Raw genomic sequence first — 18,390 nt, 5'->3', positions numbered from 1 at the left:
AAACACAACGCTAGTGCGTGGGCAGAGTGCTTATCTGCACAGTGAAGTCACAGGGGTGCAAAAGGCCGCAACATGCGGGTAGGTGGTGTTGGGCACCTGGCCGGTGGCTTGCTCTGACTTTGGGGCATGGAGAGCGATGCCTAGATCAGCAACAGCTTGCGGGACGAGAGAGATACGTAGGCAATGCGTCTATGAAATGTTCATTCTCAGTGTCACGAATGTGGGGCGCTCGACTTGGGGCAGGGATGAGCTTCAGAAGTGTGGCCAGTTCAAATTTTTAGAACACACCTTGGCACGCCTCTAATAAAGATACGCATAGTACTAACCGTTTCAGACCATCACATTGCCCTGGAGATACATGTGTTAAGTTTCGAAAACAGACAAGGGGTTGGAAATGCAGTGATCTGTTGCATGTTCGTCAAGACCATCGGTCAAGGTATCAAACAAAGTGCAAGAACATGGGGATAGGCAGTTGTGTGATCTGAGCGCTTCAAGATCAGCAAATCGCTCAATGAAACGATTATGTTAACGCATGGGAGTGCGAAAATGATTTGAACAAGCACCTTCCTTGTCCATACATCATCATTCATGAGGGTAGAACTTCTTCTGCATTGAGTAATTTTGAACGTGAGAGGATGACCTGGGCGCTTCAGACTTTGAGTGACGACTAGACCCGTAACCATTCGCCTTCAAGCCACAATTTAAGTGTGAAGGGGACACTGTGTATGTTTTCACTTCACCTTTGATTAAGATAAGGCCGCTGGCCCGGGTGGCAGACGCGACTAACCCAGCGACTTGTATCCCCAAAGCCGTCCTGTCGGCTAAGACTAAAGACTTGTGAGTAGACTGTATCGTTAGCAATGCCTCTCATACTTCTATTGACCAAAAAGTTTATAGGCTAGTCAGTTCACCAACCATCTTTGTCTCGTGCCAGTGGCAAGAAATCTGGAAGTTCAAAGGTCTTAGGTTGCCCTCGCACATATAGTTCCCACGGCTAGTGACCACGTCAAGGACTCGTTCTCTCGGATGCTGCTGCATATGATACATGACAAACAGGTAAGTCACGGTAGTCTCCAAGTAGTCTCCGTTATGTTTCCAGTCATTGAATTATTTATATGCAGGCACTGTATGTTGCTCCACGGCCACGAGTTAACGACCAACCGAGACCACGGCATGACCATTCGCAAAGTCAAGCACATGAGATTTTCACGTTGCCCACAGCGCTGCAGCCGATTCGCAGCTTCGAAGAAACGAGAAATTGCGATGTAACGATCCGAGGTATGATGCAAAAACGATACGAACGACACAACAAACAACGTGACTACAATTTGTTTTTCATAATCTGCCCCGTTGATCTTGCTCTGGTAACTCTTATTTTAACATTCATGGCATCAAACCGAATATGAAAGCACATCGATTGTCAGAAGTATTTAAGAGTTCAAATACGCTGACTCCATGGCAGTTTAGATAGTAAATCGGGGCGGGGACGCCGGGGAGTCGCATCATCGAACTTTGAAATTATTTTTTTTCACACGGACTACATGCTTATGTTAGCACATATTTACATGTGAACATGACCTTGCGGAGCAAGGTAACGTTCGAACAACTGCCTCCTTGGGTCAAACGATGGATCAGTACTTTCGTGGAATCTCGACACAAACCTCCCCATCGATCCGACTATCCCTCACAAATGTGACTATGGGGATACAAATGTGTACACCTCGCATGTGCCTGCCATCCTAAATGCAGTTGGACTTGAAGACCTCTTGTCCTTTCCATATGACACCCACTCCAGATCTATCTGACTAACCATATTATACAAACAGGGTATGCATCTCATCTCTCTTCAGGAAAAGAGGACGCTTACTTCCTTTATACACAAGCACTTGCTGGACGTACGTGACGTGTTTTGTCAATGTTTTTAATGTCAACTTATCAGATCGGCGCTACACGACGTGAAACCCAGCTTAAAGACGCTCAATGGTCAGAAGGATTTTTCGATGACACGCAAATATACTCATGCATGTCCTCAATTTTTTTTATCAGTCACTTGTAAGTCAAGGCTCTGTCGTCACAGTGTTCCCCTGCGCGCCGCTGCCGTCGTAATCTTGCCCCCTCACGTTCACGTCCACTTCTCGTTAGTCTTTCCTCGCTCTTCCATCGCTTTCGATCCAACAACGCCCGACACAAGGATTCATCTCACACCTCCGACCCAATGTCGTAGAAGTCGCGGCTGTCCGTGATAAACAGGTATGGTCACCTCCTTTACCATTCTTTACATTTAAATGTATCTCTCAGTCCTTATATATCGCTCCACCACGTAGCAATCCACAAGGCACTCGTGTCAAAAGTCAGCAACAAGCTCAAAGTCACTCTCAATCATCGTCGTTGCATCCTGTGGTCGCTGTTGTCCCTGCAATGACCACCTTACCTACAACTATCGCCACTTCCATGCCTGCAACTGACCAGTCTCCTCATCGTGCGGTTGTCATCGACAATCCTCATTGGCGCATTCGCTTTATGCTTTACATTTGTTGCACTTCCGTTAACTACACTGGTGACCATCATGGATAAATAATCAGCTGCTCATCATCCCGTGTCCTCATTTCTTGTTTGTCTTTTTAATTGTGTTCACCAAGCTTGGCATCCAGTCTTGACAATAATACCGATCGTCCGCTTACTTGACAAAATGCAGTTTCATCACATGCCATCGAATTGCGCAAACCTTAAGACTCTGAGCAGTACGTGAAGACACTGCATTGCTATGACTATTGGCAATGTATGCCAGAATCCTGTCTGATTGATATATATATATAGATATGCAATTGGACACTCGTTTTCATCGCAAAACAGGTAGTTCTTAAGTTCCGGCGTGTCTAGCGTGGGAGCTGATTCATTTTCAAAGTTCATCGACATCATCCCCACAGGAATCGATCCCGTTCACAATTCATTCAGGTGAATAACCCCCTCACTCGCACTCCTATCGAGAGAACAATAACGACTGCACTTTGACTAGACACGGCTCCTTGCGTAAAATCCAGCCGCCAGCGTCTTCCAGGTGCAAATGCCAGCAAGACGCCCGCTGTTTCTATAGAGAACGTTCCTTGTTAGACGGTAGGATCGAACCCTGAACTTAAAGATCTTATCGTCGTCCTTCCCCACAATTACATTCAATGCAGTCATTTATTGGTGGCCACCTCCTTTGTGCACAAGTCCAGAACGTGCGCGTGGCAGCTTTGCACACAGCTTGCACCTATCCCTTGGCGTATTGTCCATATATGAACAGCAATAGTCTTGTGATACACAGCATCTTGATGTATGGTATGGAAGCCACAATTTGGAGGTGCTCTTATCATTCCTAATGGGCGCTGCAGACACCTTCATATAGAGCTGGAGTTTCCTTTGATCATGAGTCCCGCCTCAATTAGACCCACCAAGCATGTGCCCTGTAGTTATGACATCCCCATCGAGATCACCATCGAATGTAAGCTTGATACTCGACAGCGACACTGTGCCAATCCCAGTAAGCCCTATCTGCCTCTATCCGGCACCAGTCGAACATATCCATTGCCGACCGCCAACTCCTAACTCCCCTTTCACCCCAAGGCTGGCATCAGTTGAACACATCCCACAGCCGACTCCAGACTCCCCTTTCATTCCAAGGCTTTCGCAGAGTCCGTGGAACGACTTATTTCCCACATTATATTCGCCAGTTCACCAACATCAATTTATTTCGGATAGGCATACTGAGGAAGGAGAGGACCATTTTGTTCGTCGGTGGCAGAAATGGTGAGTTTTTGCTTAAGTTGTGTGATGACTTGTTCAATGGGTTACGGTGCACAAGGGATCAGTACGGCAAGCTGTGGGTGCCGAATAGGTTCAGGTCCTGGTCGCCTTCGCCTATAGACATTCCAGGAATTGATGATTATTTCTACCTCAACGTCCGCTCCATGAACCAGGGAGGCAGGTTTCTATATATAAAAAATATATCATATAGCATGCGTACTGAACAAACTCGTAGGGAAAGACTCACTTGTTTTTAGCGACTTCAGCTCAATATTAGATTCTTTTCTTCGGTATGTTGTCTTGGAATGGATCGGGTGCTACTAACATCGATACCTGATTCTCAGCACTGTGTTTGTCGAGGTCGACTACGATAAACCTCTCGAGTATCCTATTCATCGACTATCTCAAAAGATGAAGGTACTTCGGTCCAGATTGGACGATGCACGCAGCCTGTTGGATGCAGAACAACTTCCAGAAGACCTAGTAACCAAGGCCGAAATTTTTGGCTTCAACGCATCTAATGGATGTTAGTTTTGCATTTCTTTTCGCGTCGAATAACTCTGATCATTATGGACAGACGAAGAGGCCGCTGAGTTCGTTGCTGTTCTTGCGACACATTTAGGAAAACTGTTGGAGGTCGTAGAAGCGGAAAGCAAGCAGATGTGCGTGCGCTCCAGTCTATCATGCTTTTCCCTTGTCGTTTATGACCATGTAGGGTTAAACAACTCGAAAAATTGTTGTCTAACAATCAGATTTCCTTCGACCTTCTCGAGTATTACTATGAGGAAGGGAAGCATTACATCTTTAATGATGGGCTTTTACAGAATGGATTAGATGTCGAGCGACTTATTGTGGGAACTGTTTCCCTCGCTCATTCATGGTCACCACTGATATATTACGTGAAAGATCTTGGTGGTCTTGAAGAGTGCCCGCTTCCGTGATGATAGACAGTGAGTATACGGGACCTTTCGGGTCATGACTGTGACATATTCTGACTATATCTGTTCAGGGCGTTGCTTATCACATTGGAGCATCTTGAATGGGATGGCGTTCGTTTCGAGAATCGCACCATGTCATTGGATTTTTTTGCATTTCAGGTACCGTGACAGCTCTCCAGTATCAAAGTAACCAATTTGTCCACTCACCGACTTTAGGGAACTCGAGCCTTCTCGTCGCTGTTTCTTCAACCCGTCACAGATGAAGCCCTTGCTAAAGTGACTGGTGAGAACTTTACCCCTCAGTTTTTCGATAGGATGTCCAATCATCGATATAGAGCGTGGAAGACTCTATCTTTGTTACAGCAGAGTCTGTTGTGCAGAGTGTAAGTGATGCGGTTCAGCTTCTCACTACGCAATTTTCACGCTTTCCTCATTTAAATTTTACAGATCATGACGACACACCAATGCGGTCAGTCGTCAGTAGCAACTCAACACCACGGACCAGGCGGGTGATGGTTGACCCAGTTGGATTCCACCGCGCCTTGCAAGGCTACAACCCAAATCGGTGAGTGATCTACTTGTTCCTTGTGTCGACGCTGAGGATCATCATAGACGTGTACCACTGCCCGTTGATGCCCAGGAGCATATCGCGCACCTTCCATACTGGATTGGTGGGTATGATCTCGAAGTGAACGTGAGCAATTTGCAAGATCTATTTTGCTGGCTGCTCAAACCAATTATGTTACCTAGCAATGGCAAACATTCAATATCTGGGATTTGAAACCGGTCGAGTATGATCAAGAAGCATGGAGCAAATTAATTATGGACGAAGATACCAAGGTGTGTGTGATCATGTTGGTTTCTTGGCTTCGTTTATCTTCTGTTGCAGGATCTTATAAGAGCACTGGTGGATAATGCTGGCTGTTCTGTAGGCGGTCTAAAGCCAGCGCAGTTCAAGAAAGGACAGGTGTGTTTTGAATTGCCACTGTTCTTTTGTTTCTCATTCAACTTTTCATAGACAATACTTCTCAAGGGACCACCAGGAACTGGCAGAATGACAACTGTTCAGGCTGTCTGCAATCTCCTCGAAAGACCCCTGCTCACTATTAATATCACTGCTTATGACTTCTTATACGACCTTGAGAATCTCATGTTGGATGTTGCTCTGCGCATATCGGTTCGTACAACTCACATCTTTCGATGGTTATTTGACGAAACCTGGTTGTCGTCTAGTTTGCAGCTACTTGGAATGCGGTGATTGTGGTGAAAGACGCCGATGTACGTACTTTCTTCGACACTTTGCCCTGTGTTATTTATCACGTCACCTAGCATTTCTTGGAGTCGAAAGAACAAGGACATAGGGTATGTTTTGGCTGTTGGACTCTTACTATTCAAGCCTTGATCTCTCTTCAGGATCGCGTCAACGCTGTTCTCAGTCAATTTGAGTCGGATGATTGTATCTCCTTCTGGGTATCAAGTACCTGCGACGAAGAACTCCTGACGCAATTTTCTGCTGGTGTGTAACCCGATTGTCTGACCTGCTTCTGCTTGTTAATGTTTTCCATTGAAGTTGTTGATTTCCCTGAACTGGATGCCGCAGCCCGACGTCATCTTTGGCTTGGCCACTTTGGTTTGAACAATTCTGCTTCGATTATATGGAACAGCGAACACACACTTATCGGTTCCTCCCTTGTGGATCAGAAAGAGATGAATTATTCATTACTTCTTCGTGAGATCAAGAAACTCTCACAGCATCAGTTAGATGGTAAGCTTCACGTCTGCCACTGATGCGGTGTCTGATGACGCTTTTAGGAAAGATGATCGATAATATTGTACGATCCGCGCGAGCACTAGCTGCCTCAAAGTAAGCCCGATGCCACGTGTAATCGGGCATACACTAATGACTATTTCACAGTGGAGAGCATTTCTCCATCCACCACATCAAAGTGGTCATGAAAGCACAGCGATTGGATCATCTTCCTTTATGGCGGAAACTGACCCAAATTTTGACACGTCCGGCGAAGGCTCTTCACACGAGTGTGGTGATTTAGGCGGAAAGCTCATTGGTTTAGTGCTACTGATAGACTTGATGTACTTGTATATATGTGTAATATAGCCTTCACTGTGTACCATTTGATGTATGAGATTAGATTGCAGACCCGATATCTCCAAAGAAAGATGGGTTTTCCATCATGAGTGGTCAAGACAGTATTCATTGACCCTAGTGGCATTCAAAGTAATTCCTAAAAATTCGTTAGCTCCCTAAAATCTCGGCAAAGTTCACTCAAAAGTTCCCTGAAAATCCTGACATAAGTGTGGTTTAGGTTGGCATCACAGTTGGACTTCAGAATGAGACTTAGTGGTAAAAAAAAAAAGCAGTCAAACATCATGATGCAATAACAATAGTTATATACATGCATATGTAGATGATACAACTACAATGATGTTTATGAATCTCAGCATACACAAAAGCTATTCAACATGATGAGGGCACAGGATGAAGTATCGATGAAGGTGCGAGATGAGAGTGTAAGATAGCGGACTTGTGAATTCGACGAACATCACGTGCATCAGTAGTGATGTGCCGGCCCGGCTTGGCCTGAAAACCCCGGCTTTGGCCTGGCCTGGCGGCTTGGGCTTTCAAAAATGCCAAGCCGAGCTGTGAGCCAAAGCCATGGCTCAGCTTGGGCCCAACAACGGCTTTTGTGTTGCGAGTCTTGTCTTCGCGTGAGGGACCAGCGTCGGTGACAGGCTGCATGTCGATGTCAGCGAGAATTACATTGTCATCAACTTCTCTTATAAGTTTGCCTGAAGCTGAGCATAATTATCACTAACTTAGCATGCATATAGAATTCCCTGTGGGACAGTGAAAAAGTTTCTCTAAACTGCTAAGTTGTCTATTTTATTAAAATTACCATAAATTAGAGAAAGTTTGACGTACTTAGCCAGTTAGTAAATTTGTAGCGGAGGGTTTTCCTGATGCTGTGCAAATACACTGGCTATGGCTCCATTAATTGTTGCCACGAGTGCGTCATCATTGAACATTAAATCTCTTGGGATGTGCTGTACCCACGTCATTCTGTGTCAGAGCATGGAAAGTTTGACTAGAATATCCTGCTAGAAGAATGCAAGGGGGTCCCACAGGATCAGTGAGACTTTTCAAAAGGGCCATTATAAGTCCCACTCTATCATATTGGCAAAAATATGATGACCTGGTATTTGCTCCTAGTAGACTTGTAACTAGTCTGACTGTTTCCTACTAACAAAAAATGAAATTTTGAGACATATCTTTGAACATATCTCTTGGTGTGCAAGCTGGCAATCATCCCATAACTTGTGTCTAACAGACTTAATGTTGCTCTCGCTGGTCCTGAATTGAATCAATTGATAAGTAATTACTGAAACATTGAATCATCAAAAGAAGTACTGAGGACTCAGACTGGTCTGGACTGGACTTGGGAATTGACCCTCACTATAACGACACAAAACTGTCGAAATATTCACAAGCCACGAACATACTTATGATATAATGGGATTTATCATGACCCTTTAAAAAGTCTCGCCGATTCTGCAGGACACCCGGGCCCTTGCGTTCTTCTAGCAGGACATTCAAGTTCTAGTTACACCTGCCACACTCTCAGGCTGCCACAGAACGACGTGCCTACAGCACATCCCAAGAGATCAAATGTTCAACGACGGCGCACTCGTGGCACCAAATGAAGTTCATCTCACTCGCCACTATGATCGTGCCCGCCACAGTATTTGTCACTACAGCAGTGCAAGACCCCAACGGCCTGCCATGCAGTGGTATAGGTGCATCAGGAAATTCTCACATTCCTTAATCTCCTTAATCAACTTAACCTACTTATCTCAAAACTTGTTTGCTCTCTCTCACATTATTTACCTGGCATATTTCATATTTCTCTAGTGTGAAGCATAATAAAACATATATATCAATATACCTCAACATTTCCTTTCTGAATATATTCAAGTTGAAATGTTGGACAAGTAGATCCACCTTTCAACAAGACACTTAAGTGTATTAAGTCTGTTTAAGGACAAATAAAGTAATGTGAGAATTTCCTGATGTGAGAACCTTTAGCCTGAGCATGTCCCGTATCTTGATCTCTGATTGCATGCTTATGGGCGCTTGCAGGCGATTATCAGTGCAGAATATACCCGGGTTTCAACAATGACAATTCGTATCTGTTCAGGTGTGATACAAATAGCCAGATTGAGGTCATGTCAAAGTGCACCTGTTCTACGTGCTGCAGTGTCATCAATGATGGTGTAGGCCCCAGGACCACCAAATGTGATTAAAAGGAAAGAAAGGGTGAGCTGGCCTCTTGCTTGCCGTATCGCTAATGTCATAGTAATGCATTACAGTGATGGCTGTTCCATGGTGGCACCAGAAGTTAGTAGAATCATTCACTGAAGACTGGAAGTGGCAGATTTTGTCTACTATGTAAATAAACACCATGGGAGGCCCTTGAACTCATACCACAACCATGGTCAGTTTTCCCACACAAAATTTGTGGGCAAGGTCAAGCTACCCCAGCTCACAGTCAACAACTGGCCTATACACCCTCTCATTCCAACAAAAACTGAATATATCTTTAAAAATACAACCCAAAGAATGATAGAAACCCCGAAGCATGCAAACCAAACACCCAGAACACACGCAAACCGACATGAAAACCACATGTTAGTACACTCACCCTTCCCAACACATGTATACCAAAAGTACACGTAAAACAAACACCCACCCATCACCCCCCTCACAATAGTAGGCACACACCACGAGCAGATTGAGAAACAAACCTATGCCCAACGTAAAAGAACACACCACCAAATGACGACTTGCTAACTAGCCACACATACTAACCATCTTCAGGAAGACACTCCCCTGAATATAGACACAAAGATCCATTGCTAACCAAATGAACCCGGCCATGCAATGATCCCCGACCCACTCAATTGACTCCCAGACAAATCTGCAACTGAACACGAAACTATAAAGCCCCATACCAATCTCCAACTCCCCTCATCTACCATACAATGAAGGACAAGGAACCAACTTCCCTCAAAACCATTTCCCAAACGACCTGCCCTTACCCTTCCACCCCCCGCCCATCATCCCAAGCCCCTTGAGTTGGTCTGAGGTACTTCCCACAGAACATACTACTAGATGACGACAACATGGAACAACCCCTGAACTTCCTGCCCAACTCCCCCCCTCTCTGTCCTCACCCCCAGACACCCCCACCACCCCACCGGAGTCCATGACAATTGACACCAAGGAAAGTGACCTTAACAGTTCCATCCACGCACCTGGTAATACCATGGTAGACCAAACCATGGATGCACCCCCTAGCCCCCCCCCCCACAACCTGCTGTAGCGATGGTCGCGGTGCTGGGCTTGGAACCATGGTTTTTCATACTCATGTGAACACCCAAAACATACGCGTACATGTCCGACGCACTTTTGCACATGTCTGAGCCACTCCGCATTGGACCTTCAGACATCGCATCGGCCAATCGCACTTCACATGCACTTGTCCATCCCATGTCCTGTTTATCCGAACTAGCCTCACTAGGTGCGTAGCTATTCCCATGCACGTCTTCTGACATTCGGACTGCATTATTACATGTCCGCAGCACCTCGTGTCTTATTACATAGGACATTGGACCCAAAATATATCGCTACTATCTTCGCCTGTAGTGTTCTGAATTTCTACATACTTACTTAAATACTCTGTAGTGACCCGTAGCAATTATTATCCAGTAGTTAGGAGCCGTTTCCCGACTCTGCGGATCACCCAGAATATTCTCATAGTTCTTAGTTGTATTGCGAGATATTACTGTTCATTCACCGTCATACTCCATCACTCGTTATACTTGCGCATACCGCTCGCAATCCGACACTCGTTATAAAGTTTCTGACCTATTATCATGAAGTCCAAAAGTCTGAAATCTCGGACATCGCACTTTGGCTTCGGATATTGGATAAGTACCCCCAGACATCATCGGATTACCTTCGGAGATCGTTTCGCACCATTAGACATTCTGTTCTTTGCATTACTGACACATTTTTACTACTAATACTAATTAGCAATCCCTTTAGGATTGAACACACTTGCTCTGCAAGTATAGCAGCATAGGTCGTGCTAAGATCTACCTAAATATTGTTGACTAGGTAGTACAGTTTCTGCTGAGCCCAGCGGAGATTTACTCTCTACACCGCGCCCAAACCGCGGAAGAAAGTGCTATCCTCGTACACCTTGCCCTACCAGAGGCAAACCAGTCGGTACTAAGCCAGAACAGAATCAACCATCATACCATTCTGCCACAATTCACACCCACACCCATTGGCAGTTTCCCTAAAGTACATATGGCACACTCTGTGCAAATGTTCGACCACCTTGATAATAAGGTACTCCTCGCCTGGTTCCAGATGGAGCACCCAAAATTCATGGTGCACGTCTTTGACCACTCAGGGAAAGACATAGCGGAGAAAACAGCAATCACAGTGGAGCGTCTGAAAGCCTGCATCTCCATCATCACAGATTTTGTCCACCAAGGAGCCCACCAGTCTGCGTCTCCCCGCCTCAACCCCAAGGTGGAAGGGGAGCAAAAGACCTCCCTGTTGGCTTCTTAGTCCACAAGATCTCTGAAGAAGCCAAGGAACCGATCTTAGACCAACACATATGGTCCTCTATGGACATCACCTTCGAGGTGCTACCCTTCAATTGCCCCAACCCCCCAGAACTACTTTTCTGCCTATCCAGCTTCACCACATTAGATGCCAATGTCATTCACAAGACCATTGTAGACGTCTGGGCGTATGATGACAATAGACACCACATTGACGGCATTTTCTCAATGTGTGGCTTCCCAGACAATGAACTTGTGTACAAAGCCACCCGCGACCTCATCCACTCAGTCCGCGTTGAAACCTCAGACTTCAAGATCACTGGTGGCATATCAGTACCCTGCTTTAACATCTTCGCAACCAGCCCCACAAACGACGCAAAAATGTGGACAGAACTGCAAGGCTTCCTCCACATCCTCGAGTACCCTACCAATCTAGATGGATGTGGAATAGCCGTGGCGCTATACCCATGCCAAATCTGTCACTCTCTTGCGCATCTGCGCGGCCTATGCCCATTCCCACAAATCTTGCAATGGAATGGCCCCAAACTGAGCAACAGGAATGCAGTGAACTCGTCCTGCCAAGCAGGGAGACCCAGGGGAGGCAGATCAGGTCGTAATACTTAGTCTCACCGCATATCACCACTGTTGCACCCCTCATATACCACATATATATGAATATGTATCAACCTCCCTCATACCTTTGGCAAAACCCCACTCAGCCCCATTACCCTCATTAAAAACTTCCCCTCCCTTATGTACTACCTTGTACCACAATCCTGTGGAGAATAAACTCCCGTCCTTACTCACGAATCACACGCCCACACCCTAAATAAGCCACCCACCACAACGAATCCAACCTAGGCCCAGTACCTTTGTATATCGGAGGAAGTTGTCACATCAAAAACGGATCATCGAGGTGTGATCCGTTCATCTCAGATTCCTTGCCCAAATTTACTGATTGTGCGAGCGAGACAGGAAAGTGGGAATCACCTCAACAAAGCATGGTGCATACCAGAACACAGAAACCTATTTAGGTTCGGACAAGTCATGCTGAGAGGCTGAAGTTTTCACAAGTAGTGAATTGAAATGTACTGGGCATTACTATTCATCGAAACTGCTAACATAGTCCACTGTAAGACGGCCAGGATATGCCGGCTATAAACTACAGAATGATTGTAAAGTAGCCTAGTATAGCAATCACCAATCCATCACTAAACCCTCCCCCACCTGCACCAGTCTCTCTGCTAGCCTTGGCTCTCGCCCTCATGGATGCGGAGGAGGGCCGCTTCTTACCGCTGGGAGGCCCCCCGATGACCATCCTCGAGGAATTGGAAGTGGACATTGTTACAAGAACATCTAGATGCTTGGGCCCCTACTATTTTTCTCCTTATCCTCCTCGTCTCTGCCCTTGCATCACACCCTTATCCCAATCTTGCTCTTGTTATCCTTGTCATCCTCGCATTCCCCTTCGCTCTCTACCTGTCGCTCCAGCAGAGCCAGTACATCTGGCCGGACCCTTTCTCTGATGAAGCATACCCATGCTCCGTTCCACCCTCTGACTGATCCTGTGGACAGTCCCCTTTGCCCTTACTGTCTGGACGGTAACCTATGATATGATGCACGCCACATCCCCTTTACCCTGTTTCCTTTCTTGATCTATGACTCGGTGCGCAGTCGCACATGTATACTTATATTTAGCTCCGCAGTTGCACAGTTGTGCCTCTGCGCATTTCACTTCCTGTTTCTATCTTTGACTCATTTCCTACTTGCATGTTCCGGTTCGCCTATGACTCACCTCAAATGTGCCTTCCTTTTCTGGTATTACCCTTTGACCACTTCCCTTCCCGGTAGTATGAGTTATCATCCACTAATACGCATCCTCTCCTCTATATAAACTCGCTACCATGTATCTTATTCCTTAACTTGAATCTACTTGGTTCTTGACCTCCTACTCCTAACAAGAGTGATCCTTTCTGCCTAGCCAGCAGTCTATATTCTACTTTCTTATCTGCTCATCACGGATAAGTCTCTAGTCTCGATCTTTACTCATCGACTTCGTCAACAAGCAAAGCCCCTGTTAACTAGTTGGACTTCTGTCCTTCTATTAACGCAGATCTTATGATTAACCTTTGGGTGTCGTAAGCCTTGGCAGATACACTTATCGTCGAGCCTCGCTTGACATAAGCTACCCGATTTGGACATAGGCATTAAATCTTACTTGCTGAAGCCTCACCAAGTAAGACCCCTAACCTTGGGCTAGCCCGAGGACGTCCTCGACCGTTGACGACACATGCTCTGTTTGAGCATCGCCAACAGATACTATCCAAGTCGTAACAGACATGCCCTACCCAGGCAAGAATCAACCCAACAACAAAACAGAATAGAGAACCCCAGGAACTCACCACAGAACATGCGCGGCAACCTAAACCAAAGCACCCACCCCCCCACGAGAACCCAAAACACACATACCCCCACTCAACATGAACCACACAACGGAGCACACACCCACCCCCTCAATCCCGATAATACCAACAGCCCACCTGACACCTGAAAAACAAGAGCCAACATCAAAATAGCAACACTAAACATAAAAGGACGCACCTCAGCGAGTCTAGGACAGAATCAGATATCAGAATGGACTGCAATTAACTGAGAAATGAGAGACAATAGAATAGGAATACTCTGTGTACAAGAAACTCACCTGTGCCCAGAACACCAGTCACAAATTGATGTGCTATATGCTCGTTGACTCCTCATCCTCAACTTGAGCAACCCAATAAGACCCAGCAACTCAGCCGGAGTAGCCTTCATACTGAACAAAGAAATAACAAACACCTCAAGTGCCAAACTACATGTCATCATTCCAGGACAAGCAATCATCCTAACTATAAAGTGGCATGAAAATAAAGTAATTAATATACTAAACATCTACACACCGAACAACCTGAATGAACACAGTGAATTCTGGAACACCATCCAGACAGAAATACACAGGTGGCACCTCAAAATGATAGACTTCATGATGGGGGACTTCAACCTTACAGAGGACCCCATTGACCATGCTCCAGCAAGACTGGACAATGAAAGCGCAATAAATGCATTGAGAGACCTAAGGAACACACTGAACCTACAGGACACATGGAGAATAGAAAACCCCTACCGGCGACTATTCACGTTTAGCAGCAACCATCAAACCCTATCACGGCTCGACAGGATATATACATTAGAAAATCATACCGAAAGCCTAATAGAATGGAACTCAATAATCAGTCAAATCCCCACAGATCACCAGATGATATCAGTAAGGTTTGCCCCCCCAGGCCTACCCCACATCGGGAAAGGAAGATGGTCCTGGCCTCCAAGCCTGACATCAGACACGACCTTAATAGATAGAATAATTAAAATGGGAATTAGAACCCAATCCGAGATAGAAAATGGCGCACAGCGCACCGAAGAGACAAACCCCCAAACCCTATGGCAATCCTTTAAGTCCAATATGAATAAGACCGCTAAGGATACCGCAAAAACTCACCTAAATAAGATACACCAACGAATATGCACCCTATCAAAAGACCTCCGCAAACTGGCAAACACAAATGACATTGATGCCTCTGAAAACACGAGGCTGAATGAAATCATCCTTGAAAAAGAGATACAACACCTACAAAAGAAAAACTTTAGGAAAACAACATTAAAAACACAAGCACAATGGGCAACACATGGAGAGACAATCAGCAAATACTGGTCCAGAATGAACCAAAAAAAAATACCGAGAGACATCATCTATAGGCTGAACATCCCCAACACCAATCGCTACACAACGAAATCGGAAGAAATGGCAGAGATAGCAAAGACCTACCACGAAAACCTCCAAACTAATGACTCACTGCACCATACAGAACAAGATAAGCGAGAAGCACGGCAACACTCAATGACAGACATACCTAATGAACAAAAACTCAATAACCCCCCAGACCGCATGAATGAGACACTAAGAGAAGAACACGTCCTCAAAGTGCTCCTCTCGTCAAAGTCCAGAAGCGCGGCCAGCATTGATGGGATACCATACAACATATGGAAACTACTACACAAAAAACACAAAGAAGCACAACAAAATGAGAAACCGAGCTTCAATATCATAAAAACAATGACGTACATGATGACCAATATTCAACTACATGGTATGACCACCAACTCCCCCTTCGCAACAGGGTGGATGTGCCCACTGTATAAGAAAAAAGACAGATCAAAAATTGAGAACTACAGACCGATAACACTATTGAATACCAACTATAAAATACCCACCAAAGCTCTCGCAATACAAGTCGTGAGTGTCATACACAAAATGATCCACCCAAATCAAAGCAGGTTCATCCAAAAACGATCCATCTTTGATCCAATCCATCTAGCCCAAACGATGACAGCATACACAGACCTAATGGAAGAAGACGGGGCAATCATAGTGTTAGACCAAGAAAAAACCTACAACTAAGTACAACACACATACCTATTCGACACTCTAGACGCCTTCCAACTGCCCCTGATGTTCACAAGCACAATAAGAAACCTATATAAATCAGCCTACACACACGTAGCAATCAATGGCTTTATGAGCTCACCTTTTCAAGTCACTAGGGGTGTATGTCAAGGGGATCCCTTGTCCTGCCTACTCTTCGACTTAGCAATTGAACCGCTGGCATGCAAACTGAGAAACTCACTGAAAATAAAAGGATTCAGCATTCCCGGCCTGAATGACCACATGATTGTCAATATGTATGCCGATGATACAACCATATACCTCTCAAAAAACGACAAATACTCTGACCTCAAAGACATCCTGAAAGACTGGTGCCTCGTGTCAGGAGTGAAATTTAACTTAGAAAAAACAGAGATATTACCAATTGGCACCAAAGTTTACCAAGCACAGGTAGTACAACAACAGAAACTAAACCCAATAGATGAACAATGGGACGACCTAATACACATAGCAAAAGATGGAAACCCAATCAGAACACTCGGCGCCTGGATCGGAAATGAAATAGAACACACAATGTCATGGGAACCTGTACTTGTGAGAATCGATTCGAACCTTAGGAGATGGAACATGTGTCAACCTTCACTGGATGGAAAATGCCTTATAACCCAGATGATAGTAGGAGGAATGACCCAATTCTTAACCAAGGCTCAAGGTATGCCCAAATCAATTGAAACAGCGCTTACAAAGAAAATCCACACATTCATCTGGAATGATTGCAAATCCCCCCCAATGAGCCTCTCCCGCCTTGAGAGACCGGTAACTGAAGGAGGCTTGGGGCTGTTGAATATTAATGCTAGAAACAAAGCAATAGAAATCACCTGGGTGCAAAAGTTCATGGACATGACTAACTCCCGACCAGCCTGGGCCTTTGTAACAGACTCCATAATCGACAGCATAAAACCAAACAATGTCAACAACCAAAACAACATAAACACCTTACTGACCTCATGGGACCCACCCACACAAGGAAAAAGAGCCAACCACCTACCTAAGATAATATTGTGCTTGTTAAAAACAGCCCAAAAGCCCAATGTAAAATTCACACCACTAAAACTGTCCGAAAACCTTAAAAACCAGATGCCTGTGTGGTCCCACCTAGGCACGCCCCCCGGAACATATCACAAAACAAAAAATGAATGCCTTAAAAAACACATAATGCAGAATCAGTTAAAGACCTTCGAGTAATAGCTGGAAAGCTAGCTAACACAGGCATCCACATCAACGCGGCCACCTGCACTTGCTATGATTGTGTCAAGAACAGACTGATAGGATGCAAAAACCCCAACAAATGTGCACATACCACAAAACAAATCATTGATAACCTAAATCCAACATTCAATCCTAACACATCACCTAAGAAAGACAACCTAACTCTAACACACAGAAGAAGAGAAAAGAACGCACACATGAGGAAACAACGAAACAGTGGAATCATTTTTGACCCTTTCATCACCAACAGAACCCACCTATTGGACAGCCTCCGAATCTTCACCGACCCAGACCGCATTATACCAATCCCAGCTTACCGCCTCCATATCCCTACAGCAGACCACGAACAGAACAGGAACCAAATGACAATGTACACTGATGGATCATGCACCAACAATGGGAAACAGAACACAACATGCAGCAGTGGCATCTGGGTAGGAGAAAACCATCAATTAAACAAGGCAATAAAGATACCCGGAACATCTCACTCCAACCAGATAGGCGAACTGACCACTGTGCTAGTAGCTATACAATCAGCTGACCCACTAACACCCCTAAAAATCATCACTGACTCTAAGTATGTCATAGATGGACTAACTACACACCTGACGGACTGGGAGGATAGATGTCACAACCCAATAACGAATTAACACTAGGCAGAGACTAGGACTCGGACTAAGGTTATCACAACAAAAGGAATGAGCAAGGACATCTTGGATTGCTACAATGATGTAGATACAAGAGGTTTGAACTAGAGAACTATCAATCAAGATGTACTACCATATACAACTATTGAATCTGAGATTGAATCTGAGATACAACTACTGACCAATCATAAAAAGGAAAAGGGAATCGTATCATAGAACATTGTAGAATGTTAAAGAAGTATCACGTGACCATATCTTATCTTATTGTATCTAATGTAATCTATTCACAATCAAAGAACTCATCTTCTTCATCAGTCACATTGAAGACACGTGTCATGGGCGCTAAAGGTATTTCTGAACTGGTAGACACTTTTACTGTAGGGTTAGGGTTTGACTTGGGCGCTGTGTATTGGCACTTAGGAAGATTCAAGAAAGAATAGTGATTTGTTAAAGGTACTCAGTGACAATAGAGAATGGATAGGAGTCGAAAATGTGACACTATTCAAGGCAGTGGCCTTCCATCTGCAAAGACACCCAGCCCCCACCACGTTCCAGTGGACAAAAGGACATGATGGACACATAGGAAATGAAAAAGCTGACCAGCTAGCATCCTCTGGAA

At 45.0% G+C, this 18,390-nt stretch overlaps 2 protein-coding genes across 2 annotated transcripts; both read left to right on the top strand.

The window, feature by feature from the left end:
• Positions 1-3,687: 3,687 nt before the first annotated feature.
• On the top strand, positions 3,688-6,886 carry EDB93DRAFT_160858 (uncharacterized protein). Its single transcript, XM_041455553.1, has 21 exons — positions 3,688-3,789; positions 3,852-3,963; positions 4,022-4,076; positions 4,131-4,312; positions 4,364-4,448; positions 4,502-4,637; positions 4,693-4,736; positions 4,796-4,883; positions 4,941-5,007; positions 5,060-5,107; positions 5,172-5,289; positions 5,337-5,418; positions 5,475-5,564; positions 5,614-5,691; positions 5,743-5,901; positions 5,958-6,002; positions 6,054-6,086; positions 6,138-6,240; positions 6,295-6,489; positions 6,537-6,588; positions 6,640-6,886. The coding sequence occupies exons 1-21, from the start codon at positions 3,787-3,789 to the stop codon at positions 6,773-6,775; spliced, it is 1,911 nt and encodes a 636-aa protein (XP_041309970.1). The 5' UTR covers positions 3,688-3,786; the 3' UTR covers positions 6,776-6,886.
• A 4,229-nt stretch (positions 6,887-11,115) lies between these two features.
• On the top strand, positions 11,116-12,941 carry EDB93DRAFT_1248232 (uncharacterized protein; the record flags this gene model as incomplete). The annotated part of the gene is made up of 3 exons (XM_041452687.1): positions 11,116-11,343; positions 11,391-11,820; positions 12,739-12,941. The coding sequence occupies 3 exons, from the start codon at positions 11,116-11,118 to the stop codon at positions 12,939-12,941; spliced, it is 861 nt and encodes a 286-aa protein (XP_041309969.1).
• Between the last annotated feature and the right edge of the window lie 5,449 nt (positions 12,942-18,390).

Source organism: Suillus bovinus (assembly GCF_016758785.1).
Source record: "Suillus bovinus strain UH-Sbo-P2 chromosome Unknown EDB93scaffold_13, whole genome shotgun sequence".
In the NCBI taxonomy this organism is placed as follows: Eukaryota; Fungi; Basidiomycota; class Agaricomycetes; order Boletales; family Suillaceae; genus Suillus; species Suillus bovinus.
The sequence above is the reverse complement of the archived record's forward strand: the minus strand, read 5'-3'. Positions and strand labels throughout refer to the sequence as shown.

Bases quoted from the DNA above. Each gene is read 5' to 3' on its own strand.
- EDB93DRAFT_160858 (XM_041455553.1), top strand. The intron at 5,008-5,059 runs GTGAGAACTTTA...TCATCGATATAG, and splicing joins AGCCCTTGCTAAAGTGACTG to AGCGTGGAAGACTCTATCTT. The intron at 6,087-6,137 runs GTATGTTTTGGC...ATCTCTCTTCAG, and splicing joins CGAAAGAACAAGGACATAGG to GATCGCGTCAACGCTGTTCT.